Source organism: Bufo bufo, chromosome 2 (assembly GCF_905171765.1).
Source record: "Bufo bufo chromosome 2, aBufBuf1.1, whole genome shotgun sequence".
Lineage (NCBI taxonomy): Eukaryota > Metazoa > Chordata > Amphibia > Anura > Bufonidae > Bufo > Bufo bufo.
The window spans coordinates 522764540-522783382 of NC_053390.1; the positions used below are offsets into that span (position 1 = coordinate 522764540).

General features: G+C 39.6%; 1 protein-coding gene across 1 annotated transcript in view; it reads right to left on the bottom strand.

The window, feature by feature from the left end:
* Positions 1–6919: 6919 nt before the first annotated feature.
* ANTXR2 (ANTXR cell adhesion molecule 2) overlaps positions 6920–18843 on the bottom strand; it is a 320264-nt gene continuing 308340 nt past the window's right edge. Inside the window, exon 18 of the mRNA XM_040417929.1 lies at positions 6920–9470. Within this exon, the coding sequence (XP_040273863.1) occupies positions 9432–9470 (39 nt within the window). The 3' untranslated portion in view covers positions 6920–9431. The remainder of the gene's footprint in view (positions 9471–18843) is intronic.

The following is an 18843-nucleotide window of genomic DNA, read 5'->3' on the forward strand; positions in this document are numbered from 1 at the left end:
TGGTTCCGCATACGGATTGCGAATGGAACGCAAAAAAAAAACGGAATAGAAACGGGGGAAAAAAACGTTCGTGTGCAAGAGGCCTTAGAGATTCCAGGGACACTATGCTGATTCTGGTGTGTATATACCTTTAACTCTCAAACTCCCTGCTGCACATTGTGGTTCTACCCTGCAAGTACTTCCTCTGATCTATTGCTTTTGCTATTAATTAACTAATTAAACAGAATGCTGCACAGATCCTTCTTTGATATTGTGTAAATGCAAAATGCTGTAGTTATTGCATTATTTTTTTACATTTTTCCCAAAGGCTTCACTACAGACCGTGGGGCAACCACGGTCTGTAGTGAAGCCTTTGGGAAAAATGTAAAAAAATAATGCAATAACTACAGCATTTTGCATCCGATGGTCGGCACTGAAAAAAAAATTGTGCATGCGGCACTCCGTAGTGCTTTTGTGGGGTTCCGATTCGTGCCGATTCGTGAATGGGTCCACGATCCGTGATGCGGATTGCACACGTTCGGTACCCATGTATTGCGGACACGCTGTATGCGGGCCGCAATACGGCCACGGGGGGGAAAACACGGTCGTGTGCATGTAGCCTGAAGCCTTGTTCACATTTCCGTGTCAGTGTCACGTCTGTCAAAAAGCGTACGTGTATCATCCGTGAAGATGTCCGTGAAGGATCCTTGTTTGTTCCATGTGTCCATTTTACCATCCGTGTGTCATCCGTAATTCACTGACGATGCTCAGCTGAAAAATTATTTCTAAAAAAAAATCTCCTATTAGTCTTCAGTGAAAAACGGATGCAGCACGGACACAATATGGATGTGTGTCAGTGATTTTCACGGACCCATAGACTTCTATGGGCGTGCTTAGTCTGCAAGCCGTGCATGTCCCCGTGATTTTTTTACTGATCCACGTTCAGTAAGAAAATATTGAAATGTGAACAGACACATTTAAATCAATGGGAACGTGTGCTGTCCGCAGAAAAGGCGGACAGCACATATCTGTGAAAAACAGAAATGTGGACGAGGCCTAAGTGTAAAAACATAAAAATACAATTGTGTCAATGATCAGTCTGGATTTGCTTTGTGTGCCTGTACCAAATTAATGAAATGGTGCATGTTAATAATATATCTGACGTGAGTGCAATGTGGTTTACACCTCTATGTGTAAAAATACACCCGGCGGCTGCCTGGTGTAGGTTGCAACTTTTATGGAACTTTCGTAAAAGTCGCACATAGTAAGGCTATAGTCACACGACCGTGCCGTTTTTGGCGATCCGCAAAATGCGGATTGGCAAAAAACGGAAGCCGCCCGTGTGCCTTCCGCAATTTGCGGAACGGAACAGGCAGCCCATTGTAGAAATGCCTATTCTTGTCCGCAAAACGGACAAGAATAGCACATGTTATATATTTTTTGCGGGGCCACGGTACGGAGCAAAGGGTGCGGACAGCACACGGAGTATTGTCCACATCTTTTGCGGCCCCTTTGAAGTGAATGTGTCCGCATCCGAGCCGCAAAAACTGCTGCTCGGATGCGGACCAGAACTTCGGTCGTGTGCATGTAGCCTAAATGTGCCATAATCCCGGTCTAATCTCACTGTTAGCTCTTAAACATAGACCGCTGTGGAAAATGGCAAGGAACACCAAATGTTGCAAAAATTTACCAAATGTTACAGAAAACAGTGCAAACGCCATATTTTGAAACTTTTTTAAGCCACAAAACTGACATAAATGATTTGATAAATGTCCCCCTATGTGCGGATCTGCCCTTAGGGCTCATGCACGCAAACATATTTTCTTTCTGTGTCCGTTCGGGTTTTTTTGCGGACCATATGCAGAACCATTCATTTCATCGAGTCAGCAAAAAAACCAGAAGTTATTCCGTATGCATTCCGTTTCTGTATGTCTGTATTTCCATTCCGCAATAAATAGAACATGTCCTATTATTTTCCGCATTACGGACAAGGATAGTACTGTTCTGTTAGGGGCCAGCTGTTCCGTTCCGCAAAATGTGGAATGCACACGGACGTCATCCATTTTTTGCGGACCACAAAATACATACGGTCGTGTGCATGAGCCCTTAGGGCCCCATTCAAAAGACTGTGTTTTTGTTCCTTATCTAATCCGCATTTTTTTGCGGATAGGATGTGGATCCATTCCTTTCAATGGGTCCACAAAAAATTCAGACAGCACACTGTGTGCTGTCCGCATCCGTATGTCTGTTCAGCAGGCCAGCAAAAAAAGATAGAACATGTCTTATTGTCCGTTTTGCAGACAAGGATAGGCATTGTTACAATGGATCTGCAGAAAAACGGATGCAACATGACATCACACGGACATCATCCGTATTTCTTGTGGATCTGCATTTTGCAGACCGCAAAATACATATGTTTGTGTGAATGCACCCTTAGGGCCCATTCTACATTTTTGCAGATCAGATGCAGACCCATTTATTTCTATAGGACCGCAAAATCCATCGATAGCACACTGTGTGCTATCCGCTTCCGTAAGTCCGTTCTGTATGTCCACATAAGGGCCCATTCACACAACAACTTTTTTCTTTCTGCATCCATTTTTCAGATATAGACCATTCCTTTCTATGTGACCACAAAATCCACGGATAGCACATAGTGTGCTATCTGCTTCCATATGTCCATTCTATATATCTGCATAAAAGTCCAATACTTGTCTGCCAAATGTGGTCTGTGCGGTCACCTTTGAATCTTTATTAAAAATTATACTTTCCATTTTTTTTGCTGATCCGAAAAAAAACGGAAGACACACGCAAACATACCTTACGTATTTTGTGGACATGCGGAACGGAAGCGAAAGTATCATGGAATAGACTTTAGGTGCCCTCACAAGTAGCAGAATTTTCCACAACAAAACTGCAACATAAAGGCCTCTTTCACACGAGCGTGTCCGGATAAGGTCCCGGGTGCAATGCGTATTGCATGCGCGTGATAAAAAATGAATGTGTTACCCGGACCCGAACTTCTTCACAGAAGTTCAGGTTTGGGTTCAAGGTTGTGTAGATTGCATTATTTCCCCTTATAACATGGTTATAAGGGAAAATAATAGCATTCTTAATACAGAATGCATAGTACAATAGGGCTGGAGGGGTTAAAAAAAATATATATAATTTAACTCACCTTAATCCACTTGTTCGCGCAGCCGGCATCTCTTCTGTCTTCATCTGGGAGGAATAGGACCTTTGATGACGTCACTGCGCTCATCACATGGTCCATCACCATGGTAATGGATCATGTGATGAGCGTAGTGACGTCATCAAAGGTCCTATTCCTCACAGATGAAGACAGAAGAGATGCCGGCTGCGCAAACAAGTGGAATAAGGTGAGTTAAATAATTTTTTATTTTTTAACCCCTCCAGCCCTATTTTACTATGCATTCTGAATTAAGAATGCTATTATTTTCCCTTATAACCATGTTATAAGGGAAAATAATAATGATCGGGTCTCCATCCCGATCGTCTCCTAGCAACCGTGCGTGAAAATCGCACCGCATCCGCACTTGGTTGCGGATGCTTGCGATTTTTACGCAGCCCCATTCACTTCTATGGGGCCTGCGTTGCGTGAAAAACACACAAAATAGAGCTTGCTGCGATTTTCACGCAACGCACAAGTGATGCGTGAAAATCACCGCTCATGTGCACAGCCCCATAGAAATGAATGGGTGCGGGTGCAATGCGTTCACTTCACGCATTGCACCCGCGCGGAAAACTCGCCCGTGTGAAAGGGGCCAAAGACTGTTAGTCTATGAGGATGAAAAGTGTCAATACCTGCATTCTGTTTAGCTTTGGAATATTAATTTTGCAGTGGAACAGAAAGCAAATAATGTTTTGTTGCAGCCTTCATGCAGCTGAATGCCTACTCTCCATTCATTTCATTGGAGATGTAATCCCCACAGAAATCTGCAATATAATTCACAAATAAAATACCCATGCTGTTCTGTTCCGCTATATGGGGGCAATCTAAAGGTGACTAGAAAAACGTAGGCCTCTTTCACACGAACGATACAGATGTGTTCGGGGTGCATTCAGTGAAACTCGCACCATTTGCAAGCAAGTTCAGTCAGTTTTGTCTGCGATTGCGTTCAGTTTTTTCTGTGTACGTGCAATGCGCTTTAATGCGTTTTTCACGCACGTGGAAAAAAAAACTGAAGGTTTACAAACAACATCTCCTAGTAACCATCAGTTAAAAATGCATCTGGACTGCATCCAGATTACATCCGGATGTAATGTGTTTTTCACTGAAGCCCCATTCACTTCTATGGGGCCAGGGCTGCGTGAAAAATGCAGAATATGGCCTCTTTAACGCGACAGTGTGTCCCCCATGGCCATATTGCAGCCCACATACATCGGGTCCACAATACACGGGGCCCCGGGCACGTGCATTCCGCATCACGGATGTGGACCCATTCACTTGAATGGGTCCGCAAATCCGGAGATGCAGTGCGGAATGGAACCACGGAACGGAAGCATTACGGAGTGCTTCTGTGGGGTTACGTTCTTCAGTTTCCGCAAAAAGATAGAACTTGTTCTATCTTTTTGCAGAACGGACGGATCGCGGACCCCATTCAAGTGAGTGGGTCTGAGATCCGCATGCGGCTGCTCCATGGTCGAAGCCCGTGCATTGCGGACCGCAATTTGCAGTCCACAGCACGGGCACGGAGCCCTTACGTTTGTGTGAACAAGCCCTTATGCTGTACTTTTTACGCATGAGAATCCTCACAGAAAAACGCGTTTAATCCACATCTTCTTTCTTTTGTTATGACGTGCTGTTTAGTTAAAAAAAAAAATGCAGGTGTGACTGGAGATTTGCTTCCAAAATTTCTGTGACTGTTTCATTCATATGAATCGGATTTGCGAAAAATCCATGCAGAAACAAACCTATTCTGATGAATAGAACAGATATTCAGTGGCAGAAACGATCGCATGTGCGAACTAAGTCCGGAAGCTTAGGATTCATGTACACAAGTGTGTTTGATATTTGCCATACCTTATATTAGCTCTTTCGGTTTTCCAGTGGTTCTTTTGCACTTTCATATGTTTGAACAATCATATTTCTATATGCAGTCTGCATAACTAAATTTGTTCATCCGATGTAGTGTGAACATTGCCTCTACACGCAAGGCAATGAAATCTGAGAAATACTGAGGCATACTGTTTATTCATATAATATCTGTATTACGGACCATTTTATAAAGTACGGATGAAAGCGTTTAAACAATATGAAGCTTGGGAAACAAACACTTACTTGATACTGATATAGACTAAATCATTTGTATTTTGTTTCCGTATTTACCCCATATTTTCACTTTACTTTGGATCCCCTTGTGTACTTGAGGTTTTAAAAGAGAAACGAGCTGCAAATGAACTGATTTCGTTTGGAATCACAAATGCAATTTGTTGTGCAGTTATTATGTTTGTTTGCTTTTCAGTAGATACAAATGAAAGGAGATATTCTGTATGTCTTTCCTTGATAACTTTTCTTCTTTTAAGGGCTCATTCAGATGGCTGTATGCTGTCTGCCAAAATGCTGGTCCGTTTTTTTTGCGGATTAGATGTGGACCTATTCACTTCTATGGGGCTCTTTTTTTCTTTTCTATGGCTTCGCAAAACAAACAAAACATGTCCTATACTTGTCAGTGAAAATCAGGACGTGGCCCCATTGATGTCTATGGGTCTGCAAAAATGCAGAATGCAATCCGTTCTTTTGCAGACATGCTGAACTGTCTGCCAAAAAACTGATCGGCATTTTTGCGGACAGCATATGGCCGTCTGAATGAGCCCTAAGCCTCATTCACACAGTCAGTGTTTGGTCAGTGATTTCCATCAGTGATTGTGACCCAAAACCGGAAGTGAAGCCTCCACAGACATAAGGTAGAAGGGAAAGATCTTCACCTGGCCTGTGTGTGGAGCCGCACCTGGTTTTGGCTCAAAATCACTGATGGAAATCACTGACTAAACATGGACGTGTGAATGAGGCCTTATGATCCACTCCTGACATTGTTTCAAAAAGTTGCATCACAAACCACACCAAAATCTGGATGTGTGATTCCAGCTTTATGCAGGCAGTGAGTAGGGCAGTGACTTTTTAAAAAAAATCTTAATTCGCATTCTGTTGTTTCAGTGCTCTTGAGCTACATAACAAAAGACTGATATCAATAATAGCAAAAATGCTTGTGCTGCCACTAATATCACTACTACTAGTACAAAAAGTGATGATGATGATGATAATAATAACACATTCAAAGCTATGTTCACATCACGTTTTTGTCCCACGTTTAATGTATACACATGACTTATACTTTAAATGGATCCCTCAGTCGGATGCCATACAGTGGCATCCTTCACCATACGGTTCCATTGTAAAAAAAAAAAAAAAAAGTATCCGTTTAACGTATAGGCTTTTTTATTTTTTAAATGTGCTGTGAAAACAGCCCCTATACATTTAAAAATTTACTTAAACATATAAACATTTAAAAAAAAAAATGAAATTATATTGATCTAATTCTGTTTTAAATAACACGTTCCAAAAAAATGTATCTAACTTGTCAATAGTGAAAATACAATCTCTATTAATAAGATATAAAAAAGGAAAGGAGAAGTAATCAGCAAATAATCTGCTGCTCATTCTTTTAAATATATCCTAGATAACACCATAAATCAACGGCGTTACAAATATAAACAAGCAGCTCTTTCAAATATTTGTCAATCAGATACAGACATGCTGCGTTTTCATGAAATCAACTTTATTTAAGCTTCTAAAAAAACAACACAATTAAAAAAAATGAAAATGTAGAAAAAAAACCAAAATAAAACAAATGATATCCTTGAGAATACTGTGCTCAGCAGGCAATAAGTAATGGTACAATGTAACATACATTTTTTTGGTATTTGGAAATTAGTCTTATTGATAAAATGAACCAAGACATCATTTCATGGCAACATGGAATCATATTGGGGCTCAAAAATGGATACGTATGCCAAATACAGTTTAAATTTCATAAAACTTTAGTAACACGTCCTAAAATCAGGGAAACAAAAGATATTTTGACAACTAACTACTAAAGTGTTTTATATATATCATCTTTGGTAATATATCGGTCCGAAAAAAAAGAAACTATAAAAAATGTTTTCTTTAAAAAAAAATGTAGAAAACAATATAAATAATGGAAAACATGTTTAATACTGTATGTACAATTATATTACAAATTTGTTTATGGTTAGAACCAACGGTCAATGCTATCAATTAAAGATTTCTACATTTTCATTCTGTTAATGGACAATAATAACTACATAATAATTCAGTCTAATGTATATACTAGGATGGATTAAAGAAGTGCACTTGTTTGTAACATTTAAACAGCAACAGTCAGAGATTAAAATAGTAGATTAATATAGTAGAATTATTATTAATTACAAATGCTGCAAATTGCTATATGGCAATTTTAGCCATACATTTTCCACAATATAAATACACAAAGTAAACAAAGACTTCTTGGTAAGGACTTCCACAGAGACCTTGTGATGATTTGGTGCGTTTAAACAGCTAGTACCCAGAGGTTATTCAAGGCGCTTCAGTGTGCTATGTGCTGAACCATGTATCTATGTCTGAGCATCACTGTATATATATATATATATATATATATATATATATATATACACATGTCTTACATATGTGTGACAGATTTTTGCACACAATGTAATATCCACGCAACTATAAGAACAACAAGTAAAAGGCAAATCTGTGAGGTCCTCTTTGGACAGTGCAGTCTACTGTATTTGGAGATCGACCAACAGAATTATTTATGTCCCTTAGAATTTTGATGAAGAGCACAGGGAGGATAATTAGTCCAGGACGCCTTGTGTTGCTCTTCCCATCTTGCGCACATGCATGCCCACCAAATATGAAATGCTCGCCTTTTCCCCTCAAATGTGATGGTTGTTGAACTTATTTTTAGTGTCATTTGATAAGCCTCCCTGCTCGCAGAGAGACATCCCACTGACCCAGCCACTGGTCATTGTCTATACCATTTCACATCAAAGCAGGCGCGCTTTGTCAGGTTTCGACTCGAATATCCATTTTGCATCTGAAGTACAGTATCGAAAGTGACTAGATCATTTGAGCCTTTTTCTTCAGCTGCTGCCTCCTTCCTCCCCCACAGTGTTTCCGCTCACGCTAACATAATTTAGGATCGTCAACGTGACACAACGCTGTTTTTCTTTAAAAAAAAATTAGAATACATACATTTTATTTCAGATGGTAGACACGCTTTTCTGTGTTTTTAAATTATCAATCGAGAAAAAGGAAGTCTTTTCACTGCTGAATGCTAGCCAATGCACAATCTTTACGAAATCTGAGTTATGCGCATACAGTGGTAGGTCATTCAATGTCAAAAGGCATAAAAAAGATGAGCAAAATCTTCACAGGCTGCTGCTTGCTGTTGCCTTTAATTATATTAATTAAACTTTGAAATTCTCATGCAAAAGAGAGTTGCTGAATTGTGACGCTGGAGAGCCTTTGGAGATTTCGGGGGAGGGAATCCTCCAAGATATCAGTTTTTGCCTATATATTTCTTTTTTTATTCGTAAAACTATATCGAGCATATATTAGAACATAACCAAAAGGTACAAACACAGCCATTAATACTTCATGCATTAGTGAACTGGGTAGACAGTGAATGGGAATGGGAACCAGCAGCCACAGTGTCAAGGTCTTGATGTATCAGTCCCTCAAACTAAGATCAAGATCTCTGGTTAAAGGCTGTCTTCCTGCAAACTAACGCTCTATTAATTTCCCTCCTGTCTCGAGTGCATAATGAAAGAAAGGTGTCTTCAGAACTGAAATGGCAAAATCTCTACTGCCTATCAGTACCTTCAGGCATCTTGTCTACATTTTGTCATGCGTGTGCACTTCTCAGTGTTACAATGGCAAGATTTTAAGTCAGAACGTACCCGTGAGGCACACAGACATGGGGGGATTAGAAAATATTTTGTTCCATGACATTGCTATGAGCCAATGAACTCTTGCACTTGCTGGGCTGGTGGGAATAATTTCTTCTGCATTTGGCCTAAAGTCCCTATTTGAAACAAAACACTGGCTTGTGTCCCAACAGCTTTGCTTATCCACATAAAGAAATGTTACAGCTCCAATGTCCATTGGCCATAAATTCTTGGTTGACTCCAGACTGGTTTTTGTGTAGTTGTGAAATTATTTATTTTCCCCATTCCATATAGAAACTACAATATTTTGAACCTGTAGTTCAAAAAGTGGTGAAGCAAGTGTTGCTGGTGTAAAACCATCATGTCAGACAAGATTCCCAGGCTTGGGCACAAATGTGAAGTCACAGACATTTCCTTGTGTTCTTTGGTTTAAAGGAAGAAAGGCATTTTGTCATCATTTAATTTGATGGAACCCTTGAGAAGTTGATGCAACGACCCTAAAGAATGAAAAGAAGAAAAATGTTACCAAAAGTTATACCGTCTGAAGTCAGGATAGTGAACATCAAATTGAAAAATGTCAATAGTAAAAATAAAATAAAAAAACATACTTTACCAAAAATTCCTTTAATATAAAAATTGAATAAAACCAAGCTTAAAACTGCATTTTCCTTTAAAATTTATACACTTATAAGTACCAGACATTCCACCAATAAGGACTTAGTCCATCTAATTAATGAAAGAAAAAAAAAACCACTAACATTTTATAACATTACCTGGAGACAAATTTAAAAGCAAAACACAAAACTGAATAATACAAACACAAAAACTGAATAATACATACATGTAATCAATCCATTGTTATTGCAAATCCTTTTCTAGACTCAAAACTAGATGCAAATCTACAGTATGTGTTGCTAATGCTGGTCTATATTAGATGCTACTTTAACAGAATGAAGGAGGTCAATGGCAGCTTTTCAGCAACATTTATGTACAGTGAGACAGAAAAATCCAACCTAATTATTATTTTCCCTGACATTGGAGGATTTTATGGCAGCCTCCAAAAACCTTAAACTCTGCTGATAGTGAACTAATGATAATGGCTTAAGTTGTACGTAATTGGAATATAAGTCCCAAAGGAACACTCGCATATTAAAAACGTATACCTGAATATTCTATAGTTCAACTTTTATTTATAAAAAAACAGATGAATAGTTTTCTTGATATCCTTTTTATGTCATTCCATGTATTCTTCTTCTTGCCCTGGCTCTTAAGCTTCCTCTTTGTTTGGGCTTGTAGCACAGCAAACAGCTTTGCTTGACTTTCTAAGGGTACTTTCACACTAGCGTTTTTCTATTCCAGCACTGAGTTCGTTCATAGGGGCTCAATACCGGAAAAGAACTGATCAGTTTTATCCCCATGCATTCTGAATGTAGAGAAATCCGTTCAGGATGCACCAGAATGTCTTCAGTTCAGTCACTGAACGGCGTTTTGGACGGAGGAAATACCGCAGCATGCCGGAATGCCGGATTAATTTACATCGAAATGTATTAGATACCGCAATGCCGGATCTGTCCTTCCGGTCTGCGCATGCGCAGACTGGTAAAAATGTGGAAAAAAAATATAACGGATCAGTTTCTCCGGATGACATCTGGAGAGACGGATCCATTCTTGCAATGCATTTGTAAGACGGATCCGCATCCGTCTACAAATGCTGCCCGTTTGTATGCAGATTGCCGGATCAGTCTGCCGCAAGTGTGAAGTAGCCTAAGTGGAGCCTCTCTGACTCAGAACATCACGTTAAACTAATCAATGCAATGCTCTTCTGTGGGCATCTTTATCTAGGCCTAGCAAGAGAATAATAGAACTGTCACACTGTTTTTCCACTTATACATCCACTACTATTACAGATTATCTAGCAGATAACACCTTTCCCTCACAGCAACAGTAAACTGACCATAGGTTATCCATTAATATATGAGGTCTTATCATTTGTCACTGCTATAGAAGAACAGTATTTTGTATTGAATTCTCAATAGCATATTACTGACTAAATGAGAAGGAAAAAGTCTAACATTTCTATAAATATTTTGTATAAATATAGCCTTTCTGATGGAAGTGTCTCCTTAAATAGTTAAATAGGAAATTATGATCTCAAGGATGTGCACTTAAATTTATCACTTAAGGGGAATTTGACATCTAATTTGTGACCGTAGCACAGGTCCAGTCATAGGACACTAACAGCCTTTTAAGAAGGTTAAGATACTATTGTAACTTAATTACTAAAAAATTCTAAACATGTATACATTTATTCTGTATAATTTTACTTTTTAATATGCTCTAAAAAACTAAGAGGTTAATTAGATACATATGAAATTGACCCTAGTATTTATAGACAAGTAACTTGGCATGTAGTAAATAACAATTGCAAAAACTGAGTAAATTTACCAGTGTGTCCCAGCTGCAAAACTGGATTTAAAATGTGCCTAGAATCTACAATGGCACCTAGAATCTGTCTACAAAGCAGGCACAAATTGGTGCATCTTGATGCACCTAGAGTTTCTCAAATTTTTTGACTCTCTTGAAAAGGTGGTGGGGCTTAGCAGAAAAGGCGTGGCTTCCCAGGAAAAAGAGTGTTTCCTCATATGCTACATTTTGTGCCAAAATTCCACCGCTATTCTGGCATAAAATTCTGACTCAAAATAAGCCAGTCAATAGTTGGCACAGAGCTAGACAAAAGTGTCTATCCATACATCATATTTATCATTCAGCCTGAGCCACTGTGATAAATCTAATGCAGGTCTAGACAGTCTGTCTAGGTTTACACCATCTACAGGATTAGTAAATGTGCCCCACTGTCTCAGTTGTCTTTCTCCATATTTTTTAAACATTTGTAACACTTCGATATGAGGTTCTTTTTTGTTTTGTGCTATTTATTCTAAGGGATAGGGGTAATACATATATATCAATGTATAAAGAGAGTTTCCTGTGGTGCTAAGGTAGAGCTAAATTAAGATCTCATTCACACACTCAAGGATTTAAAGGGATCCCCTCATCAGACAAACCTCTTTAAAAAAAGGAGGCTAATCTTCTCAAGCTCAACTCCCATCTCCCATGGAAAACAGATTTGGTGCTGAAAGCAATGACCAGCTAGGGTAATACACTACAGCCACTCAGATAAATAGCTGTGTAATCCAAGGATGGCCCATATCAGCCACAGTAGGAGGCCCCTCTATGATGCCCATATCCCCTAATCTTTATGAGATATCCCCATTAAAAAAGTAAAAGATGGACCCTGTTCAATTCTATAGAATGTAAGTAGAGATGAGCAAATTTCTTAAAAGTTTGATTCGGCTGATTCGGCGAATTTCACAAAAAATTTACTTTGTGGTGAATTACTTTGTCATGAACTGAATTTTTTGGTAAGTAGCAGGTGCAATGACAGGGAGCAGCGATAGCCCCACCACCATCATTGTACCCCTCAGATGCCGCAGTCATACATGATCGCGGCATCTGAGTGCAAAATGAACAATAAAAAAAAATTGAAACCAAACTTACCACCTCCACTTGCTTGCGACGGGCCGGCCGCCGCTATCTTGCTTGAAGATCTTGGCCGAAATCCTGTGCAGCGCAAGATTGCGTCAGCACGCCCGCCGGTGTGATGATGTAGTCTCACGCCGCATGGGATTTCGGCCGAAATCTTCAAGCAAGATGGAGGCTGGCGGCCCGTCGTGAGCAAATGGAGGAGGTAAGTTTTAATTTCTTTTGTTTTTTATACTATTTTAGGTTAAATCGATTCGCTGACACGAAGGATGAGGAAATTCAGCTTCTAGGCGAATCGGATTTATCCTAAAATGTATCCTCATCTCTAAATGTAAGCTAAAGCAAAAGTTTGCATCAGTTTGTGCCGATTCAATGGGAATCTGTCTTTGTACACATAACATAAATGGAGCATGACTTGTTAACAACAGTGCTTTAAACCCCCCCAAAAAAACATTATTTTAGATCAGTTGGACAAAAGACGGGTCAGAACTAGTGCTGATCGAGCACCAAAGTGCTCGTGTGCTCGAGTAGAACACTTTGCGATGCTCGGGTGTTCTACCGAGCACCTGAGCACAATGAAAGTCAATATGAGGACCCCAGTCACCCCCTGCTCTGAAGAGCGAAGGGTGTCAGGACTCTAGTTCGGCTTAGGAGTCCCTGCTCTGACTCCATATATAACTATGTCCATATATGGAGTCAGTGCTTGGGGAAACCCCAGTGTATTTAAATCAAATTTAGCCTGTATTTCAGAAAAATTTCTGCCGGGTTTCAAACTCACAACCTCCTGTATTAGAGGCAAGGCACTTAACCACTCATCTATAATAGCTGCATAGCCAGTTACAAAAAAAAGAAAAAGAAAAAAAGAGATGCTTCTACTGTACTGTACTTCTAATGAGACCTATACAGTAGGAGTCTCATATTTAATTATTTTTTGTGACTGGCTATGTAGCTATATAGTGTAGTGGTTAAAGTTTTGGGCTGTGATACAGAACCTGTGAGATCAAATCCTGTCACAAGCTTTTTCAGAAATAGAGGCTAAACTTAATTTAATCATATGTGTATATATATATATATATATATATATATATATGTTTTTAGCCATAATATATTTACACATATTATATATTTAGAATATATAATACACTGCTCAAAAAAATAAAGGGAACACTTAAACAACACAATGTAACTCCAAGTCAATCACACTTCTGTGAAATCAAACTGTCCACTTAGGAAGCAACACTGAGTGACAATCAATTTCACATGCTGTTGTGCAAATGGAATAGACAACAGGTGGAAATTATAGGCAATTAGCAAGACACCCCCAATAAAGGAGTGGTTCTGCAGGTTTTAACCACAGACCGTTTCTCAGTTCCTATGCTTCCTGGCTGATGTTTTGGTCACTTTTGAATGCTGGCGGTGCTTTCACTCTAGTGGTAGCATGAGATGGGGTCTACAACCCACACAAGTGGCTTAGGTAGTGCAGCTTATCCAGGATGGCACATCAATGCGAGCTGTGGCAAGAAGGTTTGCTGTGTCTGTCAGCGTAGTGTCCAGAGCATGGAGGCGCTACCAGGAGACAGGCCAGTACATCAGGAGACGTGGAGGAGGCCGTAGGAGGGCAACAACCCAGCAGCAGGACCGCAACCTCCGCCTTTGTGCAAGGAGGAACAGGAGGAGCACTGCCAGAGCCCTGCAAAATGACCTCCAGCAGGCCACAAATGTGCATGTGTCTGCTCAAACGGTCAGAAACAGACTCCATGAGGTGATATGAGGGCCCGACGTCCACAGGTGGGGGTTGTGCTTACAGCCCAACACCGTGCAGGACGTTTGGCATTTGCCACAGAACACCAAGATTGGCAAATTCGCCACTGGCGCCCTGTGCTCTTCACAGATGAAAGCAGGTTCACACTGAGCACGTGACAGATGTGACAGAGTCTGGAGACGCCGTGGAGAACGTTCTTCTGCCTGCAACATCCTCCAGCATGACCGGTTTGGCATTGGGTCAGTAATGGTGTGGGGTGGCATTTCTTTGGAGGGCCGCACAGCCCTCCATGTGCTCGCCAGAGGTAGCCTGACTGCCATTAGGTACCGAGATGAGATCCTCAGACCCCTTGTGAGACCATATGCTGGTGCGGTTGGCCCTGGGTTCCTCCTAATGCAAGACAATGCTAGACCTCATGTGGCTGGAGTGTGTCAGCAGTTCCTGCAAGATGAAGGCATTGATGCTATGGACTGACCCGCCCGTTCCCCAGACCTGAATCCAATTGAGCACATCTGGGACATCATGTCTCGCTCTATCCACCAACATCATGTTGCACCACAGACTGTCCAGGAGTTGGCAGATGCTTTAGTCCAGGTCTGGGAGGAGATCCCTCAGGAGACCGTCCGCCACCTCATCAGGCGTTGTAGGGAGGTCATACAGGCACGTGGAGGCCACACACACTATTGAGCCTCATTTTGACTTGTTTTAAGGACATTACATCAAAGTTGGATCAGCCTGTAGTGTGTTTTTCCACTTTAATTTTGAGTGTGACTCCAAATCCAGACCTCCATGGGTTAAAAAATTTGATTTCCATTTTTTTTTTTTGTGTGATTTTGTTGTCAGCACATTCAACTATGTAAAGAACAAAGTATTTCAGAAGAATATTTAATTAATTCAGATCTAGGATGTGTTATTTTTGTGTTCCCTTTATTTTTTTGAGCAGTGTATATTATAATACAATATATGTAAATATATCATGGCTAAAACATCAGTAGTAGTTTCCCCACATATTATGCATTCATATATATATCAGAATTATGATTGATGAATTTAACCTCTATTTCTGAAAAAGTTAATGGTAATGGTATTTGAACTCACAGGGTCTGCATCATAGCCCAGAACTTTAAACCCAAACTACAGTATATAGCTGCATAGTGAATTACAAAAAAAAAAAAAGAAAATTTAAAATATGAGACTTCTAGTGTCTTCTAGTGTTATTTATTAATTAATTAATTAACTGGCTATGCAGCTATTATAGCTAAGTGGTTAAGTGCCTTGCCTTTAATGCAGAAGGTTGTGAGTTTGAATCCCAGCAGAAACTTTTCTGAAATACAGGCTAAATTATATCTAAATACACTGGGGTGTCCCCAAGCACTGACTCCATATATGGACATAGCTATATATGGAGTCAGAGCAGGGACTCCTAAGCCGCGGACTCACACTGAGGGATTCCCTCACTGTACAGTGATCTTCTGCATAGAAATAGAGGCTAAATTAGATTTAAATACACTGACTCGACTCAACACTAGTCAGAACTGTTGCAGCCTTAACAGAAAACGTCACAGTTGAAAAAAAAATAAAAAAAGTTTAAACTAACATACATCCTTTAAATAATATGACGCAGATCACCAGGTATACACCAATGTTTACAAAAAGTCAGAACATGTCATTTCAACAGAATTGATATATCTGCCACCAAGAATTTTAACCAAGTGTTTCCAATATTGCAGGAAGGGGGAACTAAATTACACACATTTTTCCCATATACTTTTGTAACACTATGGCCATGCTATAACCGTTGTCACACCGCACATTCTTTAGTACTATAAATGCCACATAACAGTGGATGTTTATTCTAGGAACTGCATCGAGTTCTCACAATGTTTCTTATCCTGCAGTGTTAATGGCACATCAGTGCACGCTGACACATCCATTCCAGGTTAAGTGTTTAGGACTTGGCCATGTTGAAACATTTGGAGCCTGACATCAGCTATCCACTCTCACTCACCAATGCAAGTTTAAAAAGCATAAAAAAACGAGTGTCATATTCCCCGGCTGCAGGGCATTAAAATTCTACTGGCATTAACATTCCTGGGCTCCTTTACTGGCTTAGGATGTATTTCAGTGCAGTAACTCTTACAATATTACACTCACCTCGTAAATATTCCTCGACAAGCTGAGCATACAGTGCAAGATCCCTCTTTACGCCATGAATACATAAAGTTGTTTGGAAGCACTCCACTACAGCAGAATCTGGTCGTATATATACTTCTCATATATAGTTCTTTACTACATGACATGAGCTTTTTTTTTTTCAATCGAAATGTACAGTATCAAATTTTTAAAGGGGGTAACAGGGAATTGTAATATTACACAGACACCCTTTAAAAGTTTGCCAACTTTTATCTTTGTTTGCTTGATACTTTTTCTGCTCAGTGTATGTGTATTTTTGCACTTAACTACATTTTATTTTTCAATGGAACAATTTTTGCTATATTTTTTTTTTAATTTTTTAACTTTTTTTTACTATATGAAACATTACATCTCACTCTTACATCACACCAATAAGTAGGCTAAACTTTGACAACTGTGATAACAGTGAGTTATTACAGTACACAAAAGTGACAAATTCAACTCTGCTATATTCTGTATAGTAATATGTACGCAACTACAGTACACAAGTAAATATTCCCTAACATATAGCTATGGTTAATGATGGCGAATTTGTGGACTTTGATCCGAATTTCAGGATAAATTTGATTTGCCACAAATTTCCTCATGCTTCATGGTAGTGAATTGATTGAACCTGAAATAGTGTAAAAAAATAAAATAAATCATACTTACCTGATCCATTTGCTCGCGACGGGCCGGCCGCCGCCATATTGCTTGAAGATCTCGCACAAAATCCTGTGCGCATAGACGTATGACGTCACCCACCGGCCGGCATAATGACATCATCTTGTGCAGTGCAAAATTTCATGCTAGATCTTCAAGCAAGATGGTGGTGGCCAACCCATCGCGAACAAATGGATCAAATAAGTATGATTTTTTATTTTAGACTGTTATTTGTACCAGATGCCGCAATTATGTACGAATGTGGCATCTGAGGGATACAATGACGATTGTGCAGCTCCCCGTCATTGCACCCACTACTTACAAAGAAATGTGCTTCATCAGAAAGCAAATTGTTTTGTAAAATTCGGCGAAGCAGCTGAATCAAATATTCCAATAATTTTATCTCTAGCTATGGTCAAAATTGTACCATTTGGAATTAGCAAAAATAAGGTCACATTCTGTTGCAGGTGGAATTGCTAAGAATATTTGTTGCCATTCTGCAACTTCCGAAATTAATATCTATTATATTTGCTACTTGGAACTAAAACAGAGTTCGGCAAAAGGTTTTTAACAGTAGAAATTAATTTCTGAAGTTATTACCCGAAGTCTCACGAGACTTTGCGCAGTAATAACTTTGACTCATAGGAGCCAATACATTCTAATAATGTATGGAGCACTCGCTCAGTACAGTATTTTAATGAAGTTTTATGAAAATCGACTTGGGATGTTGCATTCTAAGTCGATTCGCTCATCCCTAGTTAGAAACATACAAAGGACAAAAAAAAAACTTGGAGAACCCCTTTATGTCAGAAGTCACATTTCCATAGATAGTTTAAAGGCTTTTTTTACACTGCCCAATTGTCAGGCAGATTATCGGGGACAAACGTTTGCACTAACGTTCACAATAATCTGCCGGTGTAAAGGTGCTACCAATCACCCCACCCAATGAGCGAAACACTTGTTCATCAGGTAATACAATCATTGATGCTGTTACATAAATTATTGTTTCTGGGCAGCAGATCGTACCGTCCAAACACCTCTGCTGCTCAGAAACAATGTAGCTGTATGAAGACGAGTGATGCTATTAGTGATCCCTCATCCTCATACTGTGGAGAGGGTCACTGCATGTAAATACAGCTTTCTCCTCCATTAAAGAGCAGGCTATTGTCGATAAGGAACGCTTCCTCCCGGACAATCACCTGCACCATCAGGTAGCATAAAGGGGCCTTAAGAGTTGTTGTACACAGCTCCTTATGTAAATACTGTGAATGTCTTATATGTATTAATTTCTGTAACTACAACTTTAAGAAGACAATTTGACTAAAGAAAAAAATGCCAGAGAAGCAAAGTAATTACATTTTAACTTCAGACGAGGGAACATTTCCACACTCTTTATTATGCAATAAAAACATAAATATACTGGTAAAGAAAGGAATATATCTTGCTCGGCCACATGCTCTATGCAACAACCCTCTAGATGCCACTGTGATCCAGCTGTCTGCTTCATCAACAAAGCCTTCACAGTGTAATCTGATAGATGGATCCTTTGCAGTCATAATGAATTCACAGTTAATGACACTGACCACTGGGTCCTCTAAAGAATATCCATGCCAGACTCCATTTCTTACCGTAATCCCTTCAGTTTCAAAGAGGAATAGAACTCATTATAAGGCACAGGGATGCAACCCTCTCTGGCCATGTGCTTAGGCCATGTCCTGACTACTTAAAATGTT